The sequence below is a fragment of the Cygnus olor genome, chromosome 17 (genome assembly GCF_009769625.2).
Source record: "Cygnus olor isolate bCygOlo1 chromosome 17, bCygOlo1.pri.v2, whole genome shotgun sequence".
NCBI classification, from domain to species: Eukaryota; Metazoa; Chordata; class Aves; order Anseriformes; family Anatidae; genus Cygnus; species Cygnus olor.
In genome coordinates this window covers 1622125-1637107 of record NC_049185.1, presented here as the reverse complement: position 1 = coordinate 1637107, position 14983 = coordinate 1622125, and the positions used below count along the sequence as shown (strand labels likewise).

Sequence of the window (14983 nt, the reverse complement as noted above, 5' to 3'; positions counted from 1 at the left end):
GAGAGTCCTGCGCTGCTGCGTGGCTGGGGGCTGACCAGAGGGTGAGGATTAAGCTCGGGTATTGAGACAATACCTGCCCATTGTATTTTGGGGATTGTAAGCTCTGTGCAATTACCTGGGCTTTAGCATTCTTAGGATGACTCTGACTTCTGGGTGAGCAGGGATAGCTGAGGTGCAGCCGCGAGCCGTGTGCCTGCCTCCAAGAGACAGAATTATGACTGTTCTCTTGGGCCCAGCATTTACCATTAGCTCTCTAGGCATCTTCATGCTCAGAATGAGTTTTCGTGTGGTTCTTGTTTCTGAGGCATCTCTTTCCCCCGTCTGCTGTTTTTAATTCCATTTCCTTTGATCATTCCACTCAAATCGGGTACTTGTTAAGCGTCGTGATGCCTGAGAAGCAGCAGTCTTGGCTCCACACCCCAGATCCTTGACTGAAGGTAATCTTCAAGGACTTGTGCCCAGAGTCATGTGGAAAGGCACTGGTAGAGCAGGGTCTTAGAGCCATCTTGTAAGCCCCAAGCCCGAACCTAAACTGACGGATCGTACCCCACTGATGACAAGATAAGAGAATTTGAATGTTTTATCTGATAGCCTTTGTTGTACTGAGGGATCCCAGTGGCAGAGTTTTTCTTGCTTTGTGTAATGTTCAATATAATCTCTAATAAACATTTCAAACAATTTTACACTGTTTATTGTAAATATTAGCTAAATTCTATAACTGTGTTTGGAATTTAGGCAATTATTTCTGAGGTACTTGAATACTAACTCTTATTCATTTCAGACCACAATGTACATTTGCCTGCCTTGGGTAACAGTCCAAAATATTAATGAAACTAATATTTTCATTGTGTGGTCTCTTGCTTCTCATCTTTAAAGGTACTTGCATGTGCTTACATGTTTTGCCTGATCAAGCTTCTGCCAGTTACATATGCCATAAAACATTAGAAGTGCATATAACTACACCTTTAAAACTGAATGATTCAGCTTTATTACTCTAAATACAGCTGCTTTGATGACAGGAATTAATCTACACAGGGCTAATGATTTTCCCCAAAGAAGAGATATGGAATATGTCCACATAACAAGCATCTGCAGCAGTCTGTTAAGGGGGAATCTTACATAGTGTTTTGTTTTCAACACCAATAGCTAAAATTACATTTCCTAAACCTCTAAATTTGGACCAACGAAAGAGAAAGATGCTTCTAGGAGAGAGGAGCTTGTGGGTTTCTGCTGCTTTTTCTACCTTTGCATATGTTACCAGTGCTGCAGCCCTCTCCCTGATTTAATCTGTAATCTCAGGTGTTTTCATGGGATCCCTTAAGGTTCTTGGGCTATACAGCAGTGGAGCTAGCAACTTTACTGATCTGTGGTACCATACTTCAGAGCTTTTGAAGTAGCTATACGTAGTTTTTGTTGCTTTTCTCTCTCTTTTCTGTCTCCACATAGTCCTTATGAGATATGCCAAGAAATTACAATGTTAATGCCATTTGGAATTAAATCATATAATCTTTTTAATTGCAGGTTCCATTGCAGCTTATAGAAAGTGTTGAGTGCCGTGACATATTTCAACTTCATTTGACTTGCAAAGACTGCAAGGTTATAAGGTATGAATAGGCCAAATGCTGAATGGGCTATGACTTTGCCTTCCACGTGCTGTGAACAGCTGAGACATTCTAAGGACTGTCTTTGTGTATCATAGCTGGCCATTTTTGTAAAGAGGATGGGATTAAGATGGCATGCATTTTATTTGGAAGTTAATCTTAGTCTCACTGTTTTTTCCCTGATTTACAATGAATGCAGTACTAGTTATAAGACACAGAACTAGGTAAAACAGCTGAAACACATGCTTCTTAGAAAAAAGGTGTTAAGATTTGGGGTTGAAGGTTGGGGTTTAGGGTATGGGCTTGTGCACCTGAAACCATCAGACAGGATAGCATCAGCCACCTTGGGTTTTTAGCTGTTGTCAGAGTGCAGAGACTATCCTTAAGACACAAGAAGCCTGTGGAAAAAGAAAGTCTGGGAATAAGGTAAAGCCAGGTCTGCAACCCACCTCGGTGGACAGCAAAGTAGCTGTCATGTGGAAAGGAGTGTTAATATGTTTCTGTCCTTTGGCGTTCTTCAGTGTCTGCCCCTGGGTTCTCTGAACTTCACTATTTCCTACTTTTCTGCTGGATAAATTAATTTTGATCTATAAACTTTAATTAACAAGAAAGGAACACTTCTTTTTGATTAAATGTTTGCTGGCAGTACCTTTCGTATAATGAAATGCGCTCCAGTCACATCTGAGCACTCAGAATGTTTAACAGGCCAGCTGCTTCCTGAAATGCTGTATTCTGATGAGGTCTGATTTTACTTTAGAAGTAATATTTAGTTTAATTTGAATTAAATATTTAACTTCCTCTTAACTTATAGCTCTTGACATTTAAAAAAGTCACTCTTCCTATCTACATTAATTTGTTAATTCTCTTCAATTGTACAATGAATACAAATTATTTGTATTTATGTCCTCTTTTATGAACTTCCAATCAAAATTGCCGTTCTGAGAATCAGGATTTGATGAAAATGACCACTGGAAATCATGAAGTGTGGGCTCAAGTTCCCAAAACTGGAACATGTGCACGTTATGTTTCCTGAACAAAGCAGTTTGTGTTTTGAATAATTGGGCTCAAATGAAGATAGTGTTGAAAATGACTAATATCAACTTTAAAACAATTTAGAAAGAAAATGGGATACTTAGGGTGAGATGCGTCTTGTCTAACTGCAGACACTTAATAATTAACCAGTCTGAGCTAGTAGTGTAGGCTCACTTTATAGTCAGTGATGAGAAATAAAAGCTTCCGGGCTGCACTTCCTCGCAGCTATTTTAGATATGTTTCATAAGAGAGCAGGAGCTGCACGTGTCTTCTTCCTTCCACTTGCCTGACTTTTAGATATTTACAGGTAGGGATAATAAATCCTGCCCTTAGAGAATACAGATGCTGTCATTAATGATGAATGTAGTTGAAACCAGACTGAGCTGAATGCAAATATTTGGTTAATATTTTATAACTATAAAATCTTGAAGAAATCTGTCAGGGAAAAGTAAAAATAAATCACTGCACTGATTTCCACCCTTTATTCCAAAGGGGCCAGAAATCCTCTTTGAAAAGACAAGCCAATGCCATTTAATATACTGCTTTGAAGATTATTTTCTCCTGTGCAGGGAATGTTCTTGCTCGTTGTTGTTAGTTTGTAATGTTAGGCAACGCTCAGAGTCAAAAACGTTTTTTCTGCTTACCATCAAGGCCAGGAAAGAGAATCTTAACATGTGTGGTAGGGGAATAAGGTAAGATTTCACATACCGGCGTTTGTCCCCATTGTTCTCAAATTAAGTATATCATTCAGATGGATCTTTGTTCTAGATTTGATGAGAAATGCATTCTTGCTTGCAGGAATGTGATAGATTATAATGTATGCGGTGGTTTTGTGAGTTAGTTTCCATCTGGGACCACCCTTCAGCAAGACGACATAACGCAGTTCTGTTTTGTGTGAAAGCTGCACGCTGAGCTCAGGGATGCTTGCCATGATTTTAAACTAGCCATACCCATAAACATCTTCCTTCCATGACTAGTAAGGCATGCTGTTGGTTTATTTGCAGTCACAGAATATTGCTTTCATGCTTGCAGTTTAATTTGAATCCTTAGGTATTTATTTCTGTACTAATACCCTAAGGTTTCATTTTTACTATCCACTAGAACGTACACAGAAGTAGAACTAAATTATCAATAAGATGGTTGTTCTCATTTTTAGCTTTCACAGGGGTTTTCGCAGTCAGCCAGACCTTATAATGTGGCACCCATTACTGACAATTAATAGATAAATGTTGCTTTCTGTGGCAGGTGTCAGTTCTCTACTTTTGAGCAGTGTCAAGATTGGCTGAAGCGTCTGAACAATGCCATCCGCCCTCCTTCAAAGATAGAAGACCTTTTCTCATTTGCCTATCATGCTTGGTGCATGGAGGTGTATGCTAGTGAAAAGGAACAGCATGGAGACTTGTGTCGGCCAGGTACGTGGAAGCACTTTGAGGACCATCACACATGATTTGAATAGGAACTGCCTGCTTGTTGCTGAAATCCAGAACTTTCAAAAAAAATTATGAACAATTCAGTTTTTCTGTTTAAATTGTATGAGAAAAATTCTCATATGGACTTTTTTTACATTAGTTCTTGCACTTCTTCCTTGGTTATATAGTATACCTTCACTTTCAGCAAGGTGTTCTTTAATGTCTCACATGTCTGACTCTGCACAGTCTGAATTTTCTCCTGTCTGAACAAATGGGAGATTAGCTCCCACCACAGCTACTTTGGGATCAAAAAGCTATGCAAAACACTCCCTGAATGGCCTGGGGAAATTAATGTGGTGGATCTAATTTAGTCAGTCATGTATAATACTAATAACATTTTGTTCACCAGGGCAGCAACTTTCGTTCTAAACATTTTGTATGGACTGTGCCCATGTTTTTATAGTCATTGCCTACAACAGTGGTCTTCCAGGTGGATGTTCAGCAGTAGGAGGTGCAGGAGAAAGACGCCTCTGAGCCGTTTCTGAGGTTCACAACTGCAAGACAGTGACCTATTTTTAGTGAAATATCATCCACACTGGAAAGTTTGAGAAGTCCACAAGTAAATAAAATCTAAAAATTGCTACGCTGGTGGTTATAGCATTTGTTTGAATCTGAGGCAATCTGTGTTCTGGGCCCTCTCCAGTCTGGAGCCCTGTGCATCTATAATCCACGTATCTGAGAAAAATGCCCTAATTATAGGAGTTTCGTTAACAGAGGAATGACGATGTGGTTCTACCCCTGTTACTGAAGCTGGTGTGCGGTTTAGCAAAGACTGTAATTTCCTTGAAGCCTGAGGAAGAGCAGTCAACAGGTAGCACACAAGTGGGAGGAGGTGTTACTTGGTTCTGCTTCCTGTTCCTGCACTTTACGTGCTTCGTTAGCAGTTGCTGAAAAAGAAAAATCCTCAGAGCAGAATTTTAAATTCTTATCTTTCCCCTCCAAAGTAAATTTGCTAACTTGAAGACAGCAGGAGTTTAGATGGTTTACTAAGTCTCCTTGTGGGTCTTCAGACAGGATTCAGCCTAGCACTGAGTTACATGAAGCAACATTTACTTTGTGATTAACTTTTATCAAATAACTTTTTGTTCTTGGGGATGTATCCATGAAATTTATATGTAGTAACTTTTTCTCCCCTGGAGGGTACTTCTGGTGGTAGATATTTTCCTCCTATAAAGAGTTAAGTTATAGTTAAAATTAATCTATGGGAATGTAATTAATCCAAGACATTGGATTTATTTATTTATTGTACTTCAAAGCAGCGCAGTGTTTGATAGATATGGACACAAATAGTAATTGCTTCAAAATCTAAATACCAACTTCTGTGAAAAAAATCGTAAAGCGTTAACCATATCTGTAATGGCAGATTAGCACCATGGCTCACATGACCAGTGTTTATCATCACAAGTCCACAACACGTATAGCTTGCTTTTTCTCTGATTTTGAGAGTCGGTTGGGCACGCTTAGGAAATTAAAGATTATTCACCTTGGCTCAAAGTCCTCTTAAGTAAAATATCTCCATTTGGGGAAGAACAGGCGAAATGTTAAGGCTAGGGTTTCACTTCTCAGAGAGAATCTGGGATTTCTGGATGTACAGAGTAGCTGAAAATTAGAGGGAGGAAGGGAGAAATCAAACGTCATATTTCATTTTCGTGTAGTTTCATGTGTTCCTCTAAAACACATCAGCAGTGTGCATCAGCAGTACTGCTGATTGGGGATAGTTCTAGGATTCTCACCTGCTATCCAGAAAATTTCTTCAGCACGTATTACAAGTTTTAGTGACTGTTCCAAACAGCAGCTGACACTGAATGAAGCCCCTCCTCAGTACTACAAGGACACGTTGCTCTTCCCACAGAATGTTTAAGGACAGTGATAAAAGTTGTTGCGAAGAGGAGCATGGCAGAGGTTGTCGCCTGGCCAGAATGCTGTGTCCCAGTTCACTTCTGCACTTGAGAAATCAAAGGCCTGTCCTCACAGAGGGCTGCCAAACAGCTGCTGCAAAGCAAGGACTCAAGTAGCTCCTACACTTCAGGATGTTAAAGTCTAGGTGGCTAAAATATAATAAATTCAAGCTCATGCAGGGAATAAGAGCTCACGTGAGAAGTGGGGAAATGTTGGCAAGCTCCAGTCTGATTGACCTGGCGATAGGGAAGGGGAAGCAGAACGACAGCGCCTCTGTGTGACTGACACTAACCCTCTGCAAAGTCACAGCCCGGGAGGCAGAACTGTCTCGTCTTTTCTTTCTTTCTTTCTTTTTTTTTTTAAACTGTTTTACCAGTGACACGATGTAAAGGAAGTGGTGATGGTCAGGCAGGTCCATTGGTTTACCACCGTGAGCCTTGAAGAATGAATGCTCTCTCTTTGCACGGTGCCATTCCCCCGTTTTAACTTCAAAATAGCATAAGAAAAACAAACTTATTACACTTCCCTAAGGCAGATCGCACACGCATGTCTTGAACTGCAGGGAACCATTTTCGGTGTATGATCTGACTTGTAGAAATGAAGAATGTTGTAGCTTCTCTTTCACAGTTAATTTCACAGTCCTGTAGTTAAGCCGTTATCTTTACTCTTAGTTTACCTATTTCTCTATATTTATCTCTAATTGTTTGGTAATATCACAAAAATGTTGGCCATGTACATTTACATCCTTAGAGATACATGTCTCTGTGTATCTCATGTATTTAAAGACACTAAGGGTTGTCTGAAATATAACAGAAAGATGTAATACTTAAAGCATTATTTTTTCAATAGATTTTCCCCCCATTGATTGGTACTTTGCCTCATGATTTAGTAATAAAATAATTTAAAGAGACAGGCAACAGACAGACTTACAGATGATTTTATCTAGTGTTGCTCATTAAAGTTCATTAAAGTTGTTGCATTTCTTAGCACTGTGAACCTGGAAATTTTGTACAAGTTTTCCTCCGTTACACTTGGAGTACTTTCTAATTCTCCATACTCTCTCTGTCAGAATAATTTTTCCTTATTGTCATTGTATATTTTTCAGCTGTACTTTGGTACTTCTTTGAAAGCATCCAGGAGAAGAAAAAGGAGCTCATTCCATTGCCTTTAATATACTAAACCTTGTGACTGATATTTGTCTAACAATTGTTTATGCATTTGATCTTCATATCTCCACTGTGACTCATGGTGGAATAATCTCCAGTTTAGAGATGGAAAACTGAGATGCGGACTAAATTACAGGGCTTGCCTACTGTCATATAGGAAGCCTGTGGCTGACATTGCATGCTAAATGAGGACTGCCCAAGTTTCAGACCATATTCTGTATACTACTCCTTCACGTATCAGTCAGACCAGAGCTTCACGTTCTTCTCATTGATAGAAAATTCTGAATTTCAGAAAAAAAAACTGCTAGCATTTTCTCACTAAGGCTGCTGATGGATCTAAATTGTTCTCGTTTTTGCTGATATGGTTGGTTCTGGTCTACGGCATTGTTTTCTGTATATGAATATACAGACGACAGCCATTTGGGGGAAAAAATTGGAGAGCTAGTCAGGGAGAGCCATCAGTACAAGCTGTGGTACTCTTGCTTGATTTTCAAATAGGGTTATGAGACGTAGACTGGTTTTGAACTTTTCTTTCCTCTTTTCAGTTTTTAGTAAGTATGAGTGCAGTGGTGTCTTTCTCTGTTTTGAAATATTATCAAAATTTCTCTTATTTCACCTTTATTTTTTCTGTCTGCTTTTGATACCCAGGAGAACATGTAACTTCAAGGTTTAAAAATGAAGTGGAGAGGATGGGTTTTGATATGAACAATGCCTGGAGGATTTCCAACATCAATGAGAAGTACAAGTAAGTTACGTGGGCTGCTGGTTCACAGCCAAATATCTTCTCAAAACACCAATTTTGTTATAGCGGATTACTGGAACTTTTTCCAAGTTCTGCAGTTCATAATAAGGGACAACTAGAATTATGAGGGTGTTTTTTTGTTTTTTGTTTTGCTACTCTATAGCATAGATGTGCTTTTAAAGTACTATTTAATGTTTTGTTAGCGGTTACAATTTTGTAGGCTTAGAAATACCAGATTTTGATGTGCTTGCTGAAAGACTCCTTAGAGAATAAACATTCTAACGCAAGAAAGGGAAGCCTTAAGAAGTCAGCGAAGAGTAGAGTTACATTGAAATTTTAAAAACATTTTACATGTCTTGTTCTTTAGCTTAAGACAAAGGCTTGTGGGGGAAAAAAATGTTGGTTTAGATGAGTCAAGCTCATAGACCCTGAAAATAAGAGTAAAACGCTTTTTCTGATCCTGAGAGCACAGATAAATATCCCCTCTGTCTACTGGGTGAGGGAAAGGTGTTCCTCCATTCATGGTTGGTAGGACAGTGTACTGCCTGACCCCTGATGCAATTCAGTGCAAAAGCAGCGGTAACACTTCATAATGAAACATGTTTCATTGCATTGTCTTTGGAGGATAATGACTTGGAGTTGGTGGCACTACAAGAAGAATATTTGTCTTGTCTCTAAAAATGGAGGGAAGAAAAAAGAGCTATTCCTTACATATTTAATACTAGAGAAAAAGAAAGAAGACTTCAATGTCATGTGGAAGGAGAATGATATAAACGTACTCCTTTCGTTCTAGTGGCCAGGACTTGAGAAAAGATTATTTTTTCAGCATGATTGATAGATTTTTGTGAATAGTCTTAGACGTGCTCAAGTCCGTCCTTGTGCAGTGATCTCTTTTTAAGTGCTTCTACTTCTTGTAACTTCGTTGTTAAAATATAGTTTCTTTTTTTAGTAAAATAGAATGGGTATTAACATATTCTTTGAAGTTTTAAAGGATTTTCTCCAAGTAGTGTATTTATTTTCGAATGAACTGTAAAAAGTATTGTGGTCTACTGGCCGGAATGATGATCTAGTTAGAACTGGCAACACACAAAGTTAATTCTTGTTATTCTTGTTTCCCATTTTCCCATTTCTTTTACTTGGGTTTTGCTAGAAGACCTTTTTTCTTTTTCTTTTTCTTCTTCTTCTTCTTCTTCTTCTTCTTCTTCTTCTTCTTCTTCTTCTTTTTCTTTTTCTTTTTCTTTTTCTTTTTCTTTTTCTTTTTCTTTTTTTCATAGGAAGAACAGCCAAAATGGAGGACATTTCATTATTTCAGAATTCAGTTCTGTTAGAATTTATAACCTTGACATTATGGCCTATTCTTAACATTTCCCCCAGACCAATTGGTGAGGCAAGGAAAACTATTTTTGCACAGTCTCAGAACTGTGACATTCAATCCAGATGTGAGGTTGTGTTTATCTGTACAATAGGGTGATTCTGTACATTTTGTTGCATTTTTGCCCTGGGTATGAGCTAGTTTATTATTCAGCAATGTATTGCAGTCACTACTGACTTCTTGCCCTGTTCTCTTCAGCAGTCATGACCTCCTTACTTGAATGGTGGAGTAGGAGATGGATCAAGTATAAGAAAGTTCCAGTTAACCAGTCAAACATAAGCCAGTGCACTCAGATTCCTGCCTTCAGGGAGGGTTGATCAGCTAATATAATTATTCACGCTTTATACAAGTTCCTTGTCTTGAATCCAGTAGCCCAGGTGGCTCTTCTATGTTTTGTGCCCCAGAAATTGAGTGGTTTATTCTTTAGCATGGAGAGATGTGGAATTTCTTTTCTGTGGTCCAGTTTATTTCAGCTGATGGAGTTAAAAATCACCTATATACAAATTCCCCAAGAAAACACAAACACGAATTTTCTGATCCTGAAATGCACTTACGTACCTTGCTGTTCATAGTGCTTTTTATATATGCTAAGGAGAAGCTTATTGACATACAATCAAACAGGAGCTATAACAAAATAGCTTGCTGAGATGAACAACTGTCAGGTTGCTTTTACTGCTTTTTTTTTTGTTTGTTTGTGTTGTCTAGAAGGTGTGTAACTGCTCTGTATCTCCTACATTCAACCCTTTGCACCACTTCTCTCACAGGCTCTGTGGCAGTTACCCACAGGAAATCATAGTTCCCGCCTGGATCACGGATAAAGAGCTGGAGAGCGTGGCAAGCTTTCGATCCTGGAAGCGCATCCCTGCTGTTGTGTACAGGTGAGCAGGTGGAACAGCCTTCACCGGTCTGCGCCTGAGGTGTTCCAGCAAATAAAAGCTGAAATAACGGGGAACTGGGGATCTTGGCTTGTCATGAAAGGTGTTGAGGCTCCTGTGGGCCACAGATGTCCACTCACCAAGCCTGACAGACTTCACCAAAAGTGTTATAGATATTTTAAATTAATAATGTATTCAAAGTAACGAGAGTACTTTGCGTCTTGACGTGTTTTTGCATGTATAACGTGAGGCAGAGGGATGCTTCATGAAAGCCCAAGGCCTTGCAGGGTGGAGTTTGGGAACTTGGGAAGAGGCAACACAACCTGGTGCAGTCCCCTCTGTGCTTCTTTTTGGAGCGGTACCAAACTGATCTGCTCACTGATCCACCCTGGGATTCTGTCCGGGCTCAGATCCTGCTGCTCCACTCCAGTAGGATCCCAGAGGTGGCGTAGTGCAGATGAGGAGGAGATCAGGACCATGGAACAAAATACAAAGCATCCTAACGGTTCAGGTAGCAAACAAGGATGACAGGGAGCCCTTATATGAGAAAAAGTTCAGGCTTGTGTATGACAGGGAGCCCTTATATGAGAAAAAGTTCAGGCTTGTGTTTAACTGACAGCAAAGTATGACATGTTAGGCTTGGTGGTTTGGGGCCTTTGTCTCTACATTTGCTACTTGTGTACATACATTGCTTTATACCTATTTAAATCTCCAAGAATGTGTGACATAGCAGCATGTATTGGCACTTGTCAAGCCATGTGTGAAGTAAGACAGACTGGCTACACAGTCAGTCAGTGAATAACGGTTTGTATCTTCTAATTCCAAATACGTGTTGTGGGAGCACTCAGCTTTGCATGTCCTGCAAGTCATTCTTAGGGCAGCACCTGAGTTAAGATTGTTATATTTTTTAAAATATGAAAATGAAAAAATGTAAGGTGAAGAAATGAACAGAAGTGAAAAAATGGTAAGTAGCATCTCTGGCTAGGTACTCTGGCCACTTTTCTCTACTTCTCACCTAGCCATATGGAAGAACCACACAACAGAGAAGCACAAAGAAACCAATACTCAGATTGTGCAGTATAAGCAAGGACAAATCCTAAAATGATTTAAGGGAGATCTAAAACTCAATTTACAAGAGGTGTTAGCTTCATCTGCATATTGTAAATAGTTTTAATCAGGCAGTCTTTTCCTTAGAGTGAGTCCAGCTCTTCATAAGAAAATTGCTTTTCTGAGATACTATTTTTTGGCAGCTTCTTTAGTAAGAAATATATTTCAGAATTGTTTCTCAAATATTCTGGGACCTGTCTTTAATACCTTGGCCACTTTTCTGGTGTGCTTATCCTCCCATAAGCATTCAAAATCACTTTAAAAATCAGATGACAAAGGGATTAAAAAGATAATGAATACTGATAATTCCATTAAGTCTGCCCAGTCATCCATTTGTTCTAAAGAGAGAGAAAGCAAGAGCTGTTCTCTGAGTAACAAGCTAAATTTAGAGATCAGTAAAGTTGACAAATTCACATGACCCAGGTCAGAGGAGCAAGTATACAAGAGCAGGCTATAAAGCATCGTTTACCTAGGATGATAAGAGTTAGTGCTCCATGCATGGAGAAGAAATCAGCTTGTGGCAGCAGACCACTGTCTTTGAATCATCCTTCTTTTTCTTCTTTTTCTCCCGAATAATAAAGCAGTTAGCATCGTCTCTAAATGTTCAGGAATTACCCCCATCCTCTGTTAGGCTCTGTGAAGGGAACAATGCTTTCCAGCATATGCTGAATTTTTTAGACTTAAGGTAGTTGATTATTTTGGTATTACATATATGTGTCTGTATATATATAAAAATGTATATAGGAGAACAGCATAATTTATATATGGTTTTGTATCCAGCTTTGAACACTGCATTTCAGGCTACGTCGTGCCTTTTATGCAGTTGCCACATAAATGGGCAGAGTTAACACAGTTAACATGAGGAAGCATCATCCCCCTTCATCACTATGCAGAAAAAGTCATAAATTTTGTATCATTCTTGGGTAAAGCTTCCATTCAAGGGGATTTATGGGGTAGTGATTTAAATGTTTGAAAGACCTCATTGACTGAAATTGTTTAATCCCTGGCATTTAATATTCTGCGGTTCTGATGAGACTACATATGTTCAATTACCACTTAGTATTTCATCTGTATCTTAAAAACAGTGGGAGAAAATTTGCTCTTTTTAAATTCTTTTTCCTTTATCTTGACATTTAGGAATAGATTTGCAAGACATCCAGTTCATCATTCTGCGTCTAATAAAATCCAAATCAGCTAGCGGTTGATGATCCGTATGATTGGAAATCCATGTATAGTTCTCTTTATATATACATATATATATATATGACCATAAAAATAGCTTTTTTTCTTACTTTTGGAGGAGTAACAGACAAAAGCTCATTCAGCATTTTTATCCATTGAAGATAATTTGGGACTATTGATTTCATTATTTATTGATCACATTTAAGAATCGGCTCTTATCGCTTTACCTCAGGGAAGAAAGTAATAATTTTTTAAATTCGTCCAATAACTAGTCTCAGATATTTCTTTGAATGCTGGGACAGAGAGAGAGGAGAGAGAGAGACACTTAGCTACAAAATCCTTTTTGTTCTTGCAAAGCATTCAGAAGCTATGGCAGCATCCACAGGCTGAATTCAGAGGCAAACTTCAAAAATACTCAACAGAGTATTGTCCTATCCTCCTAGGACCGCTGCTCCCATTTTGTGATCAAATTCCCAGAAAGATCTGACACCCAGCTTCTGCAGCTTTCCTCAGTGCTTACCATTTTTGAAAACCTAGGTACGTATTTAGGCAGATGAACCTGGCCTGTAACGTAGTTTTTGTAGCTCACCTGTTTTAGTCCCAGAAAATCAGTGTTAGGGAGAAGCCTTCTGGAATTCAGAGGAAAGACTGTATAGAGAACTTCATCTGCATTATATAAACGTTATCCTAAACTCATGAGAACCTACTTAAAACTGAACAGTGTTGAGGACGCCTTTTGCTCTCTCACACCAAAGGTTATTACCCGTCCAGGCAGCATTTCTGCCAGCGCAGGAAGCAAGGGTAAACAGAAATCTGCTGTGTACCATACTTGCTGAATTATATTAGAATGAATTGCAGTAATAATTTTTTGGGTTGCAAGTACTAGTAGTTAAGTAATGCTATGCAGGGAGCTCTGCAAACCTTTATTACTGCTCCCTGTCTTGTAAGGACTTAGAGGATTTATTGTACTCGAGGGATTGCTTGAACAGAGAGATTGAGCGTATGCTGCGGTGTACTGCACATCATACAGTTACAGTGCTTTGTAATGATGAGCTTTGTAGTTATTCAGTGAGTGATTTACTATCTAGTTTACTATCTAGGGGCTTCATGTTGCTTTGTCTCTAGAGGGTTAGGAAGTTTGCAGTACAGAGTTTGGTTTAATTTTCTTTTCATTCTTTTTTTATAGTTACTGAAATGTGAATGACACCATCTTATACTCAGATCCATCTCTAGGGACGTCAGAATTGCACTTAAACTATTTGCTATTTTTTGCTCCCGAGGCCAGTTCAGTTGGGATGAGTGTGATTCTTCAGACCTCCAACATTACCGTAAATAGATTTGTCTGATATCTGCCTAGGCGTATTAAGGCTTCACAGCTATCAATGAACTCGACTTCTGTCTAGTGATTCGTTATTAATTATGGTATAAATGGGAGGCAAGAACCTGGAGATGAAAATATAACTGTGTATGAACCCGTGAAAATGATTCTGCAGGTAGGTAGCAATGAAATCTGGGAGAACATATGGGAAAGTAAACGAGCTTACCTAAGTGTTCAGAATAGATGTGTTACATGTACAATGATGGTTTGTTTTCTATGTTGTTTGTGCCAGCATAGCAGGGAACTGGGTGGCCTTTCAGTGACTGACATGTATATTTTGCTGAACTAATTTTGTATCAATAGAGCTGCCTCTGGGAGGCAATTCATTCCAACAAACACATTTTCCTTTGCGTGGAGTTGGCTGGCACCTCTTGTAAATGCCGTGGCATTCAGTTCGCTCTGCCTTTGGTTCAGTTAATGCAGTGTGTCAGCTGCTTCCTCGCAGTGAAGGAATTTTATATGAAACCATTACAAAAGAGCTATGAAAAACACTTAAAGTACAGTATCAGGAAATATTTTATATTTCTGAGTTTTTGCAGCGGCAAGCCTTAACCTGCTGTTAGTGCTGCTTTTGGATGAACAGCTGGAGGCAGCTGCCACCAAAGTGACACTGCAGAGGTGGCTCTGCCAAGCACACGACAGGGTCTGACAGCGCTGGCAGCAAATTCTAAACTAATTTCTGATACTGCCATAAACATTTACTGGAGTGGTGAGAGAAAAAGGTAAGACTTATAGGTTTGTGTGTGCCTTCTTCATGGTCAGGACTGTCAAAGTGAATGTTTAAATTTGCTGAAAGGTTCAGCTCACCCTTACTATCAGTGCAATTAAATGACTCCTGGTTGACGTAAGGCTGGAACAATCATCTTGCCTGCACTCTGAAATAAAACTTTAAAATATCTTCCTTTCCTACAGAGTAACATTTAGGCACGGTAATTGGCACGTACTTTTATGAATGTGCAGGTTGTGTTTCTGAGGGGTTCCTGAGCAAGGGCGGCACTGCCTAAAGGCACCTTTGTTTAAAGCTGTGTGTCTGCAGGTTGGTCGAACAGAAAATGAGAGTGTGGGGATGAGCAGTAGGATAATTCAGACGGGATGTGAGGAAGGGAGCAGAACTTTCTAGGTGGCCCGCTCCTCAGCACCACTGACTCACCAAGCGGCCT

The 14983-nt window shown here is 39.3% G+C and overlaps 1 protein-coding gene across 14 annotated transcripts in view; it reads left to right on the top strand.

The window, feature by feature from the left end:
• MTMR3 (myotubularin related protein 3) overlaps window positions 1-14983 on the top strand; it is an 84461-nt gene that overhangs the window by 43358 nt on the left and 26120 nt on the right. For all 14 annotated transcript variants that reach the window (XM_040577731.1, XM_040577740.1, XM_040577738.1 and 11 more), the window contains 4 exons: window positions 1522-1604; window positions 3879-4045; window positions 7816-7912; window positions 10046-10159. In XM_040577731.1, coding sequence (XP_040433665.1) covers window positions 1522-1604; window positions 3879-4045; window positions 7816-7912; window positions 10046-10159 — 461 coding nt within the window. The remainder of the gene's footprint in view (window positions 1-1521; window positions 1605-3878; window positions 4046-7815; window positions 7913-10045; window positions 10160-14983) is intronic.